Consider the following 17,109-nt stretch of genomic DNA (forward strand, 5'->3'; position numbering starts at 1 on the left):
GGATGCGGTTGTTCTCGGCATCAGTGTGGTTGACCCGCCACTCCCTCCGCGTTTCCCCAGAATGAGCATTTTCGCACCGGCCGGACAATGCACACATAGCCAATCACAGCGGTTTCTGAGCAAGGTTGAATTTATACTACCTTCGTTCCGCTACCCCAGTCCTCCTTCTCGGGCCTCCTCCATGAGGAGTTTGTGGAATGGGCGGAATGTCGACCGTGTCTGGCTCAACGAGTTAATGGAGTATTTATTTGCATGATGGACTGGAGAAGATTTGCCTAAAAACTCTGTCCATACCAAACGACTTCTCTGAAGTTTCGCCATAGAGTACAACTCCGTCATAGGATGTCAATGACTCCCGCGACAATGATTCTCAACAATACATCTGGAAAGCACGATTCCGAAGAAGACCATGTGGAGGTCGCTTGCAACACAGGGGCGCCTGACGAAGAGAGCTTTGGCTTCCATTTTGACGCCAAGTTTGATAGGACTGCAGTCTTCCAACTGGATCTTTTACTGCAGCCCATCTTGTTCGGCACCTTCATCCTTTTGCTCCTCGACCGAGCCAATGTCGGAAATGCCAGAGTCGCTGGTCTCCAAAAGGACCTTCGTCTAACCGATCACCAGTATCAGATCTGTGAGTACCTCTAAGACTATCTCTCCGGCGTGGATACTGACCAATAGATTAGCGTTGATGGTCACATTTATACCATACATCCTGATCGAGCTCCCGAGCAACTACGTCTTGAAAAAGATTGGACCTCGCTGGCTGCTACCAGGCCTCTGCGTGTGCTGGGGTATCGTGACCACTCTCGAGAGCTTGATCCAGAACTATGCCGGATTCGTTGCTTGCCGGTTTTTCATCGGCCTGTGTGAAGGTGGTGTTTTCCCGGGCTATGTTGTCGTTTTGGCTGAGTTCTACCGGCGACACGAGATCCAGAAGAGGATCGCAATCCTCTACTGCGCAGCATCGCTAGCTGGAGCCTTCGGAGGCCTATTGGCCGCAGCGATCGAGCAGATGGACGGCCTTGCCAATCTTGCCGGATGGCGTTGGATCTTCATCATAGAAGGCATCTTTACCGTCTGCTGGGGACTCGTCACACTTTGGATCATGCCAAGTGGACCGAGGGATGTGCTCACCTTCACGGCAGAGCAGAAGGAGTACTACGTCAGAAGGATGGCTGCGGATAAACAAACCACGGAAGACGATAAGGTCACACCACGCGATGTCCTCACATGTGTGAAAGAACCTCACTTTATTATTATTGCCATCATGTCATTCTGCGTGGGTACAGTGGCTCAAGGCGTCTCGTACTTCACGCCATCGGTGGTACAAACCTTTGGATTTAGCAGGACGGCGACCCAGCTTCTGACGGTCCCACCTTTTATGTTTGCTGTCATCACTACCCTGCTCGCTGGTTGGGCGGCAGATCGCTATCAACGGCGTGGCTTGCTTGCCATCGTTACCGCTGCGCTTGGAGCGCTTGGATGTATCCTGAATTTCTCCGGCACTTCTCTGGGAATCAGGTATCCTTCCCTGTTCTTCTTGATTGGAGGGATCTATGCGTGCGCTCCGACCGTCCTTGCCTGGCTTCCCAACAACATGGCAGCCTACGGTAAACGATCCACGGCCGTCGCAATCGGATTCATGGTGAGCAACTCTGGTGGGATCTTGGGTGTGTGGATCTACCCGACCAAGGACGCTCCAAGATACCTCCCTGCCAGCAGTGCCAATATCGCCCTGCTCGCCGCGGTGATCCTTTTCTCTACGGTACAAGTGCTGCTCCTCCGGTATCTTAACAAAAGAAAAATCGAGAACCGAGAGGAATTGCTTTGCGGTCTTGAACACCTGCCATTGGACCAACAGATCAAGGAATTGGGGGACCGGCATCCTGATTTCAAATACACATTGTGACAGCACGTTGAAGGTGGGCAAGCACAGAGGCAACTGAAAAGTCTGGTACTATGTACGCTACCTTTTGTGTACTTTATCTAGGTAGCTTGTGAAACGACTTTTGTTTTTGCCGATAGACCATTCTTCTCCTCTGGAGGGATATCATTGCCCTGAAAGTGTCAGAGTCTGCACTTTCTGCGATCTACTGGAAATCTCGTAGATCAAAGAGAATGACAGTATGCCAATCCTACAAAGTTGGGACTCCTCACGGGACAGAACATATTGGAAGATGAATCTCTATAACATCTTTGCATATCCTTTGGTACGTCGCTGGGCCTGACGTGTGTATTCGAAGAGCGTCTCTAACCATCTATCTACAACGCGTACTATGCTATTTTATGTCTCAGGAGGATAAATTAAAAAGTACACATTAAGTGGTGACGTTTTAGCTATATGTTTTTCCCTCGCTCGCCCAAGCTATGTGCATCTAAAGAGATATCCCTTTACCTAGGCCTTGGGATCAGCAACGAGGCCATGCAACCACTTCTCATCGTAGTCCGGATGATCAGTCCATTCATGCTCCTCGTCGTCCACATACAGCCTGACATGCCTGCCGTCCGGGTCCTCGCAGGCCATGAGCCATCCTTTGATCCCCGTCAGGATCTTACTTCTCGGCACGGAATTGGCGTCCAACCATTTCGCCCACTCTTCGAGATCGGCGCGCGTGCCTACGCCCCATGTCACCGGGTCCCAGCCTTGCTGGACCTTGGCCTGGTGAGGCTCATACCGCGCCTCGACGATCAACTTGGTGGGTGCGTGCTCGAACATGACGGCAAACAACTTGTGTTCCGGCGTGTAGTGGTGATACTGGGGCAGCGGCGTGAACGGGAATATCTTGGTGTAGAACTCGTGGCACTTCCACAGGTCGTTGGTCGCCAGTTTAAGATGGTTGATGCCATTGAACGAACGCTTGCCATTGGGCCGTTTGGGAAGCGACTCTTGTTGATTGCTACCGTTGTTGCCGTTATTATCGCTTGTGGCCGCCATGATGTAAGTTCTATTTCGGTTTCCAAGGATCGCTGACTCGGGAGCCCGTTATTCTTTCTTTTGATCTCTTTTGTCGTTCTGCTCTCCGTCGCCTCCGTCTCTTATAGCCCCCAAAATCAAAAACACGACGTAACGCTGTGGGTCGTCCTGCTTAGCGCCCCCTCCCATTCCCAGGGGACGAGAAGACTCCTGTGATGTGGATGTACCCCGGCGCCACCAGGCGAGGCTATGTACCCCGCTTCTGCATGTGGGCGTACTCCGGCTAGTGTCTTGGACTCCACAGCCCGCAATATGCTGTGGAAACAACTGCTCTAGCCGGTCTTTGCAGATGAATAGCAGCCGGAGCGTCCGCCACGCGGAAGAAGGCCGTCTCCTCGATGCGATGCTACCCATCGACCTTGTCAAGCACTCACCCATCGCCATGGACCGTCGGACTAAACAGCCTACATCAAGCGCGGCCGAAGAGCGTGTCTCGTCAGGAGATCGTCTTACACATGACCGACGACGTATAAACATCCAACATGCAATTGACTATCATCATTATCGGAGCTGGACTTGGGGGACTATCAGCTGCGATCTGCCTGGCGAGAAAAGGCCACAAAGTCACAATACTAGAGCGAAATGCAGGTCTGTCTGAATATGGTGCGGGCATTCAGCTCAGTCCCAACGCGACGAGGCTACTGGATTCCTGGGGACTGAGTGCCGAGTTCCGCAAGTACTGTAGCTTGCCAACATGGTCGGTGGCCAGGAGATTCAGCGACGGGGCGGAAATCGGTCTCAACCCCCAGAATCCGGATGCTTCCCAGATATACGGGTACCCGTAAGTGTTCATCGAGCTGGTAAAATACGGCATGAGAACCAACGCGTCAAGATATTGGCAGATCTACCGACCGGATTGTCAGCGACTTCTGGCCGACAGGGCTCGAAGTGCTGGTGCCACGATTGAGTACAGCAGCGAGGTTTTGAAGGTTGACGCAGAGCAAGGCACGGTCTACCTTGCAAACGGCAGGGTAATGGCTGCAGACGTTGTTGTTGGTGCAGACGGTGCGGACTTGTTTTCTGACCTTTTCTCATTACTGATGGTGCAAAGGCATCCGATCGAAGACACGAGCATTCATCGCTGGCAACGAAAATGCAGGGCCCGTCCCATTGGGAGAGTATAACTATCGAGCCATGATCCCGGCCGAGGCGATGATGAGAGACGAAGAGACAGCCAAGCAAATGGCCAGTACCAACACCCAGGCATGGTTCGGACCAGGTCGATTCATCGTCGGGTATCCCATCTCGAACAATAAGCTCTTCAATCTCGCCATGGTGGCGCCGAGAACGGACGACACGCCCGTGACATCGTGGAACCAGCCCTGCGACGCTGCAGAGGTCCAAGCCAAATTCGGCGATTTCAGCCCCCTCGTGCGGAAGTTGACCAGCCTTGTGGAGAAATGCGCAAAGTGGACGATCGCCGAAATCCCGGAGCTGAGCACCTGGTCCAGCCGGTCTGGCAGGACAGTGCTCCTCGGCGACGCGGCGCACGCCATGTCTCCCCACGCCGCGCAAGGAGGGGCCATGGCCATGGAAGATGCAGCAGTGCTCGGCGAAGTGCTTTCCCAACTGGAGACTTTGATTGATCTTCCTCGCTTGGCCGGCCTGTACGAACGTCTTCGGAAGCCTCGTGTTGCTCGTGTTGCGGCAATAGCTAAGAGAAACGGCGAGTCCTGGATGTTGCCAGATGGAGCCGAGCAGATGGATCGCGACAGTCGATTCAGGAAGGTCACGGATGAATACTTGCATGACTTACGGGAGATTGGCCGTGAAAAGATGGCGCAAAGAGTTAAAGTCCCAGCGGACATGGACGCGAAGTGGCCGCATCCTGCCGTTCTGATGTGGTTGTATGGCTATGATGCAAGTAAGGCCGTCAAATCTGTTGTCGAAGGTAGCAGATAGCATTCTGGCATAAAATATCCCATATCTTGTGAGCGGTGTCCAACTAGTGCAGTGCACGACTGCCACAGCAACTCGAATTCCCGTCGTGAAACAGCGTTATCGCGTGCGTGTTGGCCTGGAAACGTCAAATGTCTTCACATTGTCTTCATTCCGGCTTGTCTAATCTACTGGCCACAGCGTAGGTACACAACTTCAGGAGACTGTGCAAAAGTATAGCTTCGGTGGGAAAATTAAAGAGTTCTGTGTCTTCATCGCCTGATATGATCATGTCACTTCAACCGTACGAGGTAGAAAGCATGAGCTTCGAAAGCGCTCGCGGGATTCATCATGCTGGTTTACATACAAATCGCTGGGTCGTCCACTGCAAAGCGCTGGAAGAATCTGGCCGGCCCACTCAACGCATCCAGGACGTTCATTGTCACCGTTTGCACGTTCCCGGCATACACGCCCATGGATGAGTTGACATTTAGCTGTAGACTCTGGAGAAGTCGTGCTCCGTTGGAGCCGAGCGCCGCAATTGGCTTACCATGGGCATAAGCATCGAGAATGAAGTGGCTCGCTGCCATCGAGTTAGGTGTCGTAGAAATGCTTCCATTGGCAGACGACCCAATGAATACGGCATCGTACCTACCAATTCATGATTAGCCTGGGTATTCCCATCGAAAGGACATTTTGACTCACATAACTTCGCTCGTGAGAGTATAGGAACTTGTGGCGTTCACACTTGATGCGAGCATCCCTACGTGAGGGGCAACAATATCAAATCCAACTTGTTGTGAGAAAAGCATTGGCTGCATGGCTTGTAGATCAGACATGGTCAATATGTTATCGTCGGCTATGATGGCAACCGTGAGACCAGCATTGGATTTGTTTGGCTCCACACCAGGGTTGAGAGGATAAAGAGATGGATAGCTGTTGTTGCTTCCGGGCTGGGTTATCGGGCCCCCAGTTCCCACTGCGGGCATCTCGGCCCCAATTCCATACGCAACCCTTCGGGCAAGACAGTTGTCGATTGGGTTGAGAATGGTGTTGATGTAGGTCATGGTAACGTTGGGATCAGTCACATGGCCCAACTCGAAGCGATAAGCATCGACCACATGCTGCTGGCCATATGCGTCCAAGGTGCCCCAAAATGCTCGGGCCTGAGCCGCCCAGTCGTAATTCAGGTTTCGATATCGACCAATTTTGCCCATGCTAGAGATTCCAGCATACATAAGGGCCTGTGCGGGATCGGCAGGTTGTACGCCACCAATACCGTCTGGGCTCGAAGTAGATTCTCCTTTGAACAGTGAGGGCTGCATGTAGCCATCTCTATAGTTATTGTAGATCGGGGCAATGGGTCTGTTGATTGGGAGAGTGTAGCCGTTCGGGCTGTTGTGCCGATGGGTCGACGTGTCATCGTATGACATGAGACGCCATTGCAGGAGGGCATCCGGAACCCATGAGACACCGTCAACCACATTGGATGGAGCGAAACTGATCGATTCCGGCTCTGCAAAGAAATTAGTTGGGTTGCGATTCAGTGTAAGCTTTCCCAGTTTCATTGGCGGCATGACCTCGAAGGGTATAATTTGAGTTGGCTCGGTCAGGTCGTAGCCCTGCCACATGTACGTCCCATCGTCTGGAAATAGTTGCACAGCAAACTCCCACTCAGGAAAGATCCCGTTGGCAATATTGTTGTAGAGGTCCATACGCTGAAAGTTGGCGTTCTTTCCAGCCAGGGTGGTGACTTCATCATACACCAAGCTTCGATGGCCAAGAACAGGTACCCAGTACCATTTGAACAATGTAGAGTTGCCTTGCCCATTGATGAAGCGATATGTATGTATGCCGTTGCCACTGATATGTCGTATGTCTCTTGGAATTCCCAAGTCTGAGAGCACGTACATCAGCTGAGCTGCACCTTCTGGATGTTGAGCGAAGAAGTCATAAGCAGTCGTATGCGCAGAGCCGCCTGTTGGGAAGCCTTTGTCCGATTCAAATTTCACAGCGTGAATCAAATCGGGAAACTCGGAACCATCATTGATGAAGAATGATGGGACGTGATTGCCGACCAGATCCTGATTGCCGCATGGACTGTATATCTTTGTCGCGAAACCATGTGTATCCCTCTGCACCTCACTTCCACCCGTGCTTGAAACAACGACAGAAAATCTTGAGAAGACCTCACTAGTTGCATTATTTTGCAACCAGCAGGCCATTGTCAAGTTGCTCCAGTCTGCATAAGACTGGAACATTCCATAGGCACCATGACCCAACGCGTGTACAACTCCTAAAGAGAAGTCAGTCATATTGTCGCCAAATATACACGAGAACGACATCAAATGTGAAGGGACAAGTAGAATCTGGGCTTCCTGATGGATTTATAGTCGTAGGCTTGTTTGGCAAGATGTTTCTTGACTTACGTTCAGGAGCTCGCTCCCTATCAAAGTGCAGCAACTTCTTTCGCACCACAGTATCCTCTAGCAAGACATATCCTCTCGGGCCTGCTCTTAGAGAGTTGTTGGAATTCGCCTGGACACCATTGTCGGTTGTTTCCGTCTGTCCTTCTGTATCTATTGTAGCAGCTTGGAGTTGGCCGAGCTATCAAAATGTTAGTGTGGCATCGAGAGGCAGCATATAGGAGATCGATGACCTTGCTATCAGTAGCATCTTGAGCTTCAACAGTAGCACAAACCAGGAACGTGGCCCAGAGGAGATTCCGACACAACATCTTGTGAAATTCCTGCACTTGAGATATCAGCAAGCAACATCTTTAGGGGGAGTCGGTATGCCATCTCTTATAGAAGAATCCGCTCCGAAGCTCGTACGCTCTGTATCTTGTACAACGCCTCAGTACAATGGTTGATTCCGTCATCAGTCCCATGGTGCTGGAGACATGTTAACACTCATGGCTTTGTCAGGATGTGGAATTTTGGTCATTGTGGCTGTGGGATTATTCATATTGCACAATAGTGGACCTGTTTTCATTGATCTGTGACTTTCAAAACATGAGATTCGTCTACTCAGAAGTGCCGGTCACCGCTAGCTTTCTGTAACTGTACCGTCGAGTCTTCTGAGGGCCAGGATCTTAAGCTTGCTGGGTCAATTCCTGGTATCAAAGCAACGATGTTTCGTCATGAATGCCCGGTTCAAAGCATCCGAATGTAGCTCCTTTGGTATGTTATACTGGTTCCCATTGACTGACAGATACATCGTAAGGATTGAACCCATAAGACCATGGCGAAGGCCATCAACCATTTGCATCTGTGGATTGAGGGTGCTTTGTGGAAATTAGGGCGGGAGCCTGCCATGGACAGTGACGCCGGAGGTAAGGTGAATTGAAATTGTGCAAAGGAGGCTGAATTCATAGCGCTGGCGTGTAAAATCTGCCCGTGGCAACTATCCACGAATAAGACCTTTCCTCTAAATGGGGCGGCATTCCACCAGGTAGCATGATTGCTGAGGCCTCATCTCCGCGAGCTTCGGCCACATTTACCTGCCGAGTTGGAGTACATCTAACTCAGAGCTTTGCTGACGCGTAGATATCCAAATCCAAGCCAGATCGTCGCAGCATCCGGGTTCAAGTTTGATCTCTGCAACGCTAAGAGTCTACACCGCTCAACAGCTTCATCAATTTCAAGGTACACCCGGTATGTATCCGACAATGTGTTTAAGAAATCTCTCTCAGTCCGTAGCGAGTATACACGAAACACTACAGGCTATGATGCCGAATGGCACGACAGCTTTCCTAGCTAGACCATATTAGGTGTGGAGATAGCCGCGGCCAGTATCAGCTCAAAATTATTTGGCATCAACATGGGCAGCGAATGAGCTTACGATCTTCCAAAATTAGCAAGTAAGGCTTTCCTCTTGAGTGTGGCAACGGGATGATATGGCTCGCCTCTTCCGCTTGTCATGCGTATGACTGTAGAGATATTCAAGGCTGTGACTCGGGCCGGCGATGCATACGCACCGCCATTCAACGCCATAGATTGAACTCAAGTCAAAATCATGTAGAAATCTTCACACGTTGTTAGCTATACCACAAAGATGCTATAGCTTCAATAATCCTACTTGATTCTGCAAAAACGTGATTGTGCAATCCACGCATCAGCCCAAAGATTCTGGTCGAGCTGTCGAACCCCAACAACCTCAAGATCTGGAGCCAGCCCAGAAAGATCTCGCGCCAAATACCCTGGCTCAGCTCAAAGCGTTCTGGACCAGAAGATGCGCCAGATAGGATGAGTGGATGCCATGGATGCGCTTGACAAAGGCTTCCGTTGTGGGTATACAAGCCTGTCGCCCCCTTTGTCATCGAAGACCTCTTACGAAAACAGGGGAAACTAACAGAAAGCTGTTCAATGGGGTTCATTCTAATCAAATGCGGTAGGTGCCGTAAAATGGGTGACCTCCAACTAATTTCCTTAGCGGACCCATGTTCTCGCCACGTGGCCAGATAATGAGGAGTCACTTTTCAACCTCAGATGGCACTTGCTGGTTTCTCTCAGGAGCAAAACGAAAAGCTCACTTCCAAAGTTGTCAAAGCCGGAAATATTGTGGTGCTCATACCTTGCATCTACCCTGGAGGTGGGTTCCTAGCGGCTAGGCACCTCCGTACCTCTAGTTGGTTGCGAGGCTGGCGCTCCCTGGATAGACGTATTCAAGCATTTCAGAGATCTTATTTTGGCATGGTTCATGCCCCCACAAATATCCTGAGGTAGCTGCAGGGACCAAGCTCTTGGAGGACTCGTGGAGAGTAAGTAATGTTACAGATGCAGGGGTCCCTTGCTGTGCGGAGAGAGGTTGCGAATGGTCAGTTCTGCGCTAAATGTTTGCTTTCCCGAAATTAGCTCGAGATTTGGAATCAGGGCAACACCTGCAGGACTGACGTCTCAAAAATGCCCATTATCTTCTCATCATGAAATTTCAATAGGTCAAGGTCGACATGAATAGCATTTCACTAGACTGGGGATGCCATAATCGTTCCGTGAAGTCCAGCAAGGTGACATAATTGATCGGTGAACCTTGTGCTTCCCCAGGGACAGATGACGGTCAGAGAACGTTTCCCGCCTCTGGAGTGCGGATTAATCCTCAGAAGCGTTCTCATATGTCGCTTTTTCATGCCCTCACATGCTGCTTCTTTCATCCGAGGTAGACCGCTTACAAAGAAGCTGCATGTGAGCGCATGAAGAAGCGCTAAGAGAATGAGGGCCGCTGTATAAGATCAACGCCCTACGTGGCTCATCGAGCCTTCGGCCACGACTTCTTCTGAAAGGCTGTCTGTTATACTCCTCTTACACGCTGTTACCCTCCTAGAAAATGACTTCAGACGTCCAGTACAAGACTATTCAGATCGACTCTGTCAAGATTTTCTATCGAGAGGCAGGATCGGCCTCACTTCCAGGCCTCTTGCTTCTTCACGGCCATGCCTCTGCTTCGCACACGTTTCGAAACATCTTGGTCCAGCTCTCTGACACGTTTCATGTTGTGGCGCCGGATTATCCAGGCTTCGGCAACTCGGATCGGCCTGATCCAAAGAATTACCCTTACACCTTTACAAATCTCGCCAATACTATCGATAAGTTCACCGAGCAGGTTGGTTTGACCAAATACAGTCTCTACCTGTTCGACTTCGGAGCACCTATCGGACTCATAATGGCCTCGAAGCATCCGGAGCGCATCAATGGATTGTTCACGCAATCCGGCAATGCGTACGTCGAGGGGCTGGCTCCTGCTTTCGACGGCATCAAGGCACTGTGGGCCAATCCTGAAGATCCAGCTAAAGCTGATGCTCTCAAACCTATCTTTTCGCCCGAGGGCATCGACTGGGCGTACAAGCATGGTGTAGAACCGGCTTCTCGGATCGGTCCGGATGCGCCGGCTTTGGATGCCTACTATACGTCTCGTGAAGGTGCCGTCGATATTCAGCTTGCCCTCTTGCGGGACTACGAGAACAATGTCAAATCATACCCCGAGTGGCAGGCATATCTGCGAGAACACAAGCCAAAGGTGGTTGGATTGTGGGGCAAGAACGATCCATTCTTTGCCTCTCCCGGCGCAGAAGCGTTCAAACGCGATGTGCCAGATGCAGACATCACCGTCATCGATGCCGGTCATTTCCTCAATGAGAGTCATCCGGAAGAGGTTGTCAAGGCACTGAAGAAGCTGCGTTGATCAAAAATCAGAGGGCACGCTCATGCGTTCGAGGAGGTAGCAGCATTTCGAACATTGCTGGAACAAGAATCCCTTACTTCAAGTTGTCTATCGAATGAGAAATTTGATCAGCTGTATCCATTTTCCTTTTTTTTTGAAAATTGCTTTCCTACGTAACAGTCTGTTGGCTTACTTGTGTATCAAGACCTACGTAACACAATAGGCACTGATAAGTAAGATTCGCAGAAAACATCCTCGGTAATGCCCCCAGACACATGACTGTCATTTACAGAGTTGTTACTGCACCTGCCTGGCTCTCCTTGCCGCTACGGACCGAGACTGGGGCAGCAGATCAAGCTCAGTCCCGGTAGTAGTGGAACACGATCCTCAAAGGGCGCGACAGACAATCTACCATGCCGGACAGCGACAACAGTACCCTTGTATCCGTACAACCTCCGCTCCGAAATACATTGGGCGTTTCCCGCAAGCCTGACGCCTTGAGCCTTCGCTGATAATTCCTCATCTTTTGTCGAATCGGCAGGAAAAGGCTGGCATCAACGTAGCATAGCAGACGCAGGGGATGTCCTTCACACATCGATGGAAGAGGCAGAACAAACGCTGGCATTACAGTGCTCACGGGGCTCTGTAGGGACATAGATATACTATTATCTACCTAGGTATCACATCTCACAATTTCCAACCATTCTTCTTAGCAATCGCCGTCTCCTGCCTGAAGGCGAGATCCTGAAGAATCTCCTCGCTGCCGCCACCGACGACCATCATCCTCAAGTCGCGACTGATTTGCTCGACTCTGGCACCAAGACCGCCTCTTTGATAGCCAGCGCCACCGAACACTTGTTGGGCTTCGCGGTTCGCCAATTCCAAAATTCGGCCGCCCTGGACTTTGGCAAGAGCGAGTTGACCTCCGATATCTGGGCTCTGCCAGCCTAGAGGTTGACTCTGCACGTTGTAGGCAATCTGTTCCAGCCATGCCCAATGGGACTCGATGTGGCGCGCCAGTGTAACAATCTTGTGTCGGATGATTTGATGCGAGATCAAGGGTTTGCCGAACGTCTGGCGCGTGTGTGCGTAGTCGAACGCTTCGGAGAGGCACGTGCGGGCATGGCGATTGCAGCCGATGGCCATTATGAACCGTTCGTGGTTGAAGTTGTGCATGATGATCTTGAAACCGTTGCCTTCAGTGCCGATGAGGTTCTCGGCGGGGACCTTGACTTCGTCGAGCGTCACAAAACTCGCACCACCGGCTTTCATGCCACTGTTGGGGATGCGTCGGATGGTCAGGCCGGCCGACGACATGGGAATGACGAGGACGCTGACGCCCCCCATCCCAGAGCCCGGTGGCCCCGTGCGTACTGCAGTCGTCATGTGAGTCGCCCAGGGAGCGCCGGTGATCCATTTCTTGAAGCCGTTGACAACATAGAACCTGCCATCTTCAGTCTTGACGGCAGTGGTCTGGATGTTGCCGACGTCGGAACCACCAGACGGTTCGGTGATGCCCAGGCAAAAGCTCGTCTCGTAGCTGAACAAACCCGGCAACCATTTACGTTTCTGCTCTTCGGTGCCATGGGCGAGGATTGGGGGGAACCCAATGACTGATCCGCCACCCAAAGAACTGAAGACGCCGCCTTCTACGCGGCTGGTCTCGTCGCGAATGATCATGTCGTGAAAGACGTCGAAATCCCCAAGCCGAATACCAGCAGGGTCCGGCACATTGGATGGTCGGTACTCGTATGGGATCTCATGGAACGGAATCTATATTTTGGAAGAATTGATTATTGAGGAACAATCCCAGCATCGTGTATGTGTGTGTGTGTCTCTGTGTTTATGTGCAAACATTAAAGCGACTGCTGAACTTACCCCAGACGCCACCCATCTCAGTTGTTCCTCCCTAGGCGCTTCGCCTTTCTCCTCCCACTCTAACGCGTTTGGCGACACATGGGTTTCGACATAGTTCCGCACAAACTGTCGAAGTCGTCGGTGGCTTTCATTGTAATAAGGAGATGCTCTCGCCGTCCACCACGCGGGCTCACTCCATGGAGCGACGGCTCCTGCTTTGGTTCCTGTTTCTTGTGGTTGCGACATTGTGCTTGGGGTACGTTCAAAAACGCGGAGGTGGATTTCGCCTTATTAGGGCCAAAAAGTGCCTAGGTACCTCGGCTCAACCCTAGCCCTCCACATTCTGTACCCGAGACCTGGAGACTTTATCACAGTAGCTCACAGCCGGTCAGCATACCCGATGCTACCTAGGTACGGTATATACGAGGTAGTAAAAGCGGCAGCAGCGAACGCCTTGATAAGTACAATGCTCGGGGGAAATGCCCGTCGTTTACGGTGCAAACAGTCAGCTGGTGATTGCTGCTGCACATTTGCGAGGGCAGGGGACCTCGCCGGGTTAAGATGTGGAGCCAGTGACGAATAGAAAGCATTAATATTCCCTCAGGACCAATGTGACTGGTCAACTGTCAACTCAAAAATCAAATAAACCAGACCCCTGAGGGTAAATTACTACTTCATCCATCCAGAGGCATTACCACGGGTATTAGGGCAAGAGAAATCCCAAGTCATCAGCAACCTGACCGCTTCCTTACTGTCAGGTGTTCGTCACAAGTCTCCAAAGAGTGTGAGGAGTTGCAGGTTCTTCAATCCCAACTCCCAAATCCGTCATGTACAGCGATATTCGCGCCATACTACCTGGACCTACTTGGTGCTTCTCAGCTCACACTTGACCAGCCGCCGTTGCTGGATTGTCATGCTCCTCTGCGCCGTTCGTCGTCACCTGCGGAGACTGATGGCGTTTCTCCAAGAGCGGTGAAACGTACAATCCACGCTCCCTCCTGTGAATCAACACTTGCAGAATGGTAGCGAAGACGCAGAAAGAGCTAAATTTCATGACCATTAGCATTCCACCCCTTGAAATCAAACGGAAGTATAGCACACGTACACAGCAATGATACACCAAGATTCCATTGCGTACTTCAGTGTACATTTGCGCAGGCCTGATGGCGAGTGAATCGCACAATCCTGCCAGTTGTAGTCTTCGGCCGCGAAGATGAACGCCGTAACCCAGAGATGCGAGTAGATGTAGTCCAGCGGAATCAGTTGTACGGTGATACGCCTATCGAAAGCCAAGGGCATGGTGGGCAGGAAGAATCCAATACTGGTGCAGGCAATGACTTCTTGGTACGTCGTATGCTCATTCCTCGAGTAGTCGTGGATGAAGTATGAGACAATGGCCATGACGATGCAGGCGCTGGACCACTTGATGAAATTCACGCCGAACAAGAGAATGCGTAGCCGGGTGTAAGAGAAGCGCGACACGCCTGCAGTGTCTGCATGGGAGAACCTAAGGCTGGGTCGAAACTTCATGTTGCTGGAAGCTTTGATGTGGCTCTTCGTTGCTCGGACACCCGTAATCGTTCTTTCGTAGTGATGAAATAGATCTTGACATGAGGACGACAATTTCAATATCCATGACCTATATACATGTAGCCTTTGGGCACCAGACGAGCCATATTTCATGCCTTTCGCATTGCATACCACATCCTCCAAGCGGATGCGAAGGAGACGGCGGCACGGAGACGCGGTATAAGTCTCCGTGCCTTTGTGTCCAAGGCTCAGAGGTCATGAGACTATTGGGACCCGAACTGAGCTCTTTTGAGGTCCGAAAGCAAGGTATTCCACATCGTCGATCTGTAACAGGAAAGCGCATGTGGTCTTGACCTCTTGCGACCAGGTCTGGGTAAAACGGATGAGGCGGAAAAGCTCTCACAAAGTCGAGAGGAGAAATGCCTCGTAGCCATTGCATCAGGGAAACGATGGCTGGTAGCCCATTTGAAGGACAGGAAACATGGTCATGTGCGTGGTTGTCGAGAAATGTCGAGTTGCGATTGATGTCGAAGATCCCGAATGCGATGATAACAAGGTCACACTCGGTTATTCGGTGTCCATGATGTCAAGGATAACCTGTTTCGACACGCGGCCAACCCTCTAAGGAGCAGGCGGCGAAGATTGAACAAAAAGAGGGCACGCATATGAAGCTCCAGTCTGACTAGCTGGATATCTCTCATTCGCGATCGTCCACCTTCTTCGTCACGGGCTCTGTTAACAGACGGACAAAGCACTGGTAACACCACTCAACCGATCTTGTCAAAGAACGTACAATCATTTGATGGAGTGGCCAATGACATGCAAAGTGGTGATAAGTACGGCAAAGTTCCTGTAGCTCATGGTTACTGTCACTTGTGCTGTTCGATAACACAGAATGATGATGCTGCTCAGCTTGTCGGAGGGGGACGTTCGGAATGACGGAGCAGGATGCAGTGTCGATTGAGGGTTTTCATGGTACTTGACTCAATTACCCCAGAATGAAATGCACTAGCTTCATACAGTTCAAGGGACATCGTGGCAGCTCCCATTCAGGACGTGACTAGGCGGTGTATGCAGGCGGTGGGGTTGCTGGAACATCGCCGTCAAAGCCTTCTATCACAAGGGGGATAGCTTGTCTCGGGCTTCCCGCATCAAAACCGGAAGTCCGTCCATACTCACGCCACTGAATACCAGCCAGATCACACCCGTACTCATCGTCCATCTCCAGCCCTTCGCTGAGCCGCCTCTCCAGCTCTCCTCCAGATCTTGGTCCCACTCGGATTGGGACCCTCCGCAAAGTAAACTTATATTTCTTCCCCCGATACTCCAAAGAGAAAGATACTTCAAGAGTATGGCACCGGGCAATGTTGTAGGTTGAGAAGTCTGAGGCCAGTATTTCAACAGGAACAGAGAGGTCTACTATATCGCAGAGGTTGACAAATGTGGTCGGAGTATCAATCGCTGTTTCTGAGACTGATTTGCTTATTCGGGATATGGGTACTCTGCATGATCCTTTGCGAGCCAAGATGCACTTGGTAGATAGTCCGGTGTGACACCCAGCTCGGACATGTGTCTGCTGGAAAAGTGAGAGCTTAAAAGAATGAATAACAAGATCTGGACTTGCATCCACTGTTAAAGACGCCAACTCCTCGGTCGCTGTTGAACTGTTCATCGTGCAGGAAGTTGGGATGGACAGTGTTTGATGTTCTTTAAGCTCGAGTTTCTTGGGCAGTAAGACCGAAAAGCATAGATTCATTTCGGGCTCGGTAGGCGGTTGCTTTTTGTGAAGCATTGGAAGAAGGCGCCGGACAGGCCAATGTGAAGATTCCCCAAGCGGGCAACGGACTGTGTGGCGATGGCTGACATATGGGTAGTTCAGTCCGGGTGCGCTGTGGCCAGGCATCTCCAGGTTTTGAACAGATACGGTCCGTGATGATTTCACTTCCCTGCCCTTGCTTTCCGAATTGTTGGTGGGAGGAGGCCGGTGCACGAGTTTCGCTTCGAGGATATATTGTATGGTGCAAACAAACTTGCCGTTCTGTTGCATGCTTGGTGGTAGAGGGTGAGGCTGGAGAGCCAAGTCGCCTTTCCATGGATGCTTTGGATTGAACAACTCTTTCGACCATGATGGCACAGACCTTGGAGCTGCAAATAGTGGAATTCGTAAAGCAAAGGGCCAAGCATAGTTTCCCTTGTGTTGGATGCACTCCCCACTGTACAAATCCAGATGTCGACTGAAGAGATAACTTTTGGAAGCATATTCCGTTCTGGGGGACACCAAGTCACCGTAATATTGATTCAGAAAGACACTGGTTTGGCCTTTAAAAGTGAGGCTCAAGGACTCGATTACTTGGTCTTCATAGTTCATGAACTTGACCACACCAAGGACCATGCTCCCAGGCGTCAATGGCTTGCTCTCGTCGTGAGAAAAGCTGATTGTAAGTGTCATGATGAGGACTGCGCAATTACCAACTGATTTTCTCGTTGTGCTCGGTATTGGTTCACTGCCGACAGAATTGTCAAAGACATCAAGTCAGAAGTCGCCAGCGATTGAGGGGGCTCTGGGTATAGAAGCCCAAGTCGCACATGATATCACTTGGTCGAAATCGAAGTGTCGTGTGATGTCCGATTTAACAAAATAGACAATATTTCCCGTGGACGCAAGGCATACCCGGTGCGTCGCGGCTGAGCAGGCACGCAGAGAGACA

General features: G+C 51.1%; 8 protein-coding genes across 8 annotated transcripts; 3 read left to right on the top strand and 5 right to left on the bottom strand.

The window, feature by feature from the left end:
- Nucleotides 1–363: 363 nt before the first annotated feature.
- Nucleotides 364–1,912, top strand: Z520_08447 (uncharacterized protein; the record flags this gene model as incomplete). The annotated part of the gene is made up of 2 exons (XM_016778943.1): nucleotides 364–634; nucleotides 687–1,912. The coding sequence occupies 2 exons, from the start codon at nucleotides 364–366 to the stop codon at nucleotides 1,910–1,912; spliced, it is 1,497 nt and encodes a 498-aa protein (XP_016629862.1).
- A 486-nt stretch (nucleotides 1,913–2,398) lies between these two features.
- Z520_08448 (uncharacterized protein) lies at nucleotides 2,399–2,938 on the bottom strand (the record flags this gene model as incomplete). Its single annotated transcript, XM_016778944.1, has 1 exon — nucleotides 2,399–2,938. The coding sequence occupies one exon, from the start codon at nucleotides 2,936–2,938 to the stop codon at nucleotides 2,399–2,401; it is 540 nt and encodes a 179-aa protein (XP_016629863.1).
- A 521-nt stretch (nucleotides 2,939–3,459) lies between these two features.
- Z520_08449 (uncharacterized protein) lies at nucleotides 3,460–4,879 on the top strand (the record flags this gene model as incomplete). The annotated part of the gene is made up of 3 exons (XM_016778945.1): nucleotides 3,460–3,758; nucleotides 3,810–3,982; nucleotides 4,029–4,879. 3 exons carry the CDS (start codon nucleotides 3,460–3,462, stop codon nucleotides 4,877–4,879), a joined length of 1,323 nt encoding a protein of 440 aa, XP_016629864.1.
- Nucleotides 4,880–5,214: 335 nt separating this feature from the next.
- Nucleotides 5,215–7,592, bottom strand: Z520_08450 (uncharacterized protein; the record flags this gene model as incomplete). Its single annotated transcript, XM_016778946.1, has 4 exons — nucleotides 5,215–5,506; nucleotides 5,561–7,151; nucleotides 7,285–7,462; nucleotides 7,515–7,592. The coding sequence occupies 4 exons, from the start codon at nucleotides 7,590–7,592 to the stop codon at nucleotides 5,215–5,217; spliced, it is 2,139 nt and encodes a 712-aa protein (XP_016629865.1).
- A 2,588-nt stretch (nucleotides 7,593–10,180) lies between these two features.
- On the top strand, nucleotides 10,181–11,035 carry Z520_08451 (uncharacterized protein; the record flags this gene model as incomplete). Its single annotated transcript, XM_016778947.1, has 1 exon — nucleotides 10,181–11,035. One exon carries the CDS (start codon nucleotides 10,181–10,183, stop codon nucleotides 11,033–11,035), a length of 855 nt encoding a protein of 284 aa, XP_016629866.1.
- A 666-nt stretch (nucleotides 11,036–11,701) lies between these two features.
- On the bottom strand, nucleotides 11,702–13,117 carry Z520_08452 (uncharacterized protein; the record flags this gene model as incomplete). The annotated part of the gene is made up of 2 exons (XM_016778948.1): nucleotides 11,702–12,787; nucleotides 12,893–13,117. 2 exons carry the CDS (start codon nucleotides 13,115–13,117, stop codon nucleotides 11,702–11,704), a joined length of 1,311 nt encoding a protein of 436 aa, XP_016629867.1.
- An 834-nt stretch (nucleotides 13,118–13,951) lies between these two features.
- Nucleotides 13,952–14,401, bottom strand: Z520_08453 (uncharacterized protein; the record flags this gene model as incomplete). The annotated part of the gene is made up of 1 exon (XM_016778949.1): nucleotides 13,952–14,401. One exon carries the CDS (start codon nucleotides 14,399–14,401, stop codon nucleotides 13,952–13,954), a length of 450 nt encoding a protein of 149 aa, XP_016629868.1.
- Nucleotides 14,402–15,461: 1,060 nt separating this feature from the next.
- Z520_08454 (uncharacterized protein) lies at nucleotides 15,462–16,850 on the bottom strand (the record flags this gene model as incomplete). The annotated part of the gene is made up of 1 exon (XM_016778950.1): nucleotides 15,462–16,850. One exon carries the CDS (start codon nucleotides 16,848–16,850, stop codon nucleotides 15,462–15,464), a length of 1,389 nt encoding a protein of 462 aa, XP_016629869.1.
- Between the last annotated feature and the right edge of the window lie 259 nt (nucleotides 16,851–17,109).

Source organism: Fonsecaea multimorphosa (genome assembly GCF_000836435.1).
Source record: "Fonsecaea multimorphosa CBS 102226 unplaced genomic scaffold supercont1.19, whole genome shotgun sequence".
NCBI lineage: Eukaryota > Fungi > Ascomycota > Eurotiomycetes > Chaetothyriales > Herpotrichiellaceae > Fonsecaea > Fonsecaea multimorphosa.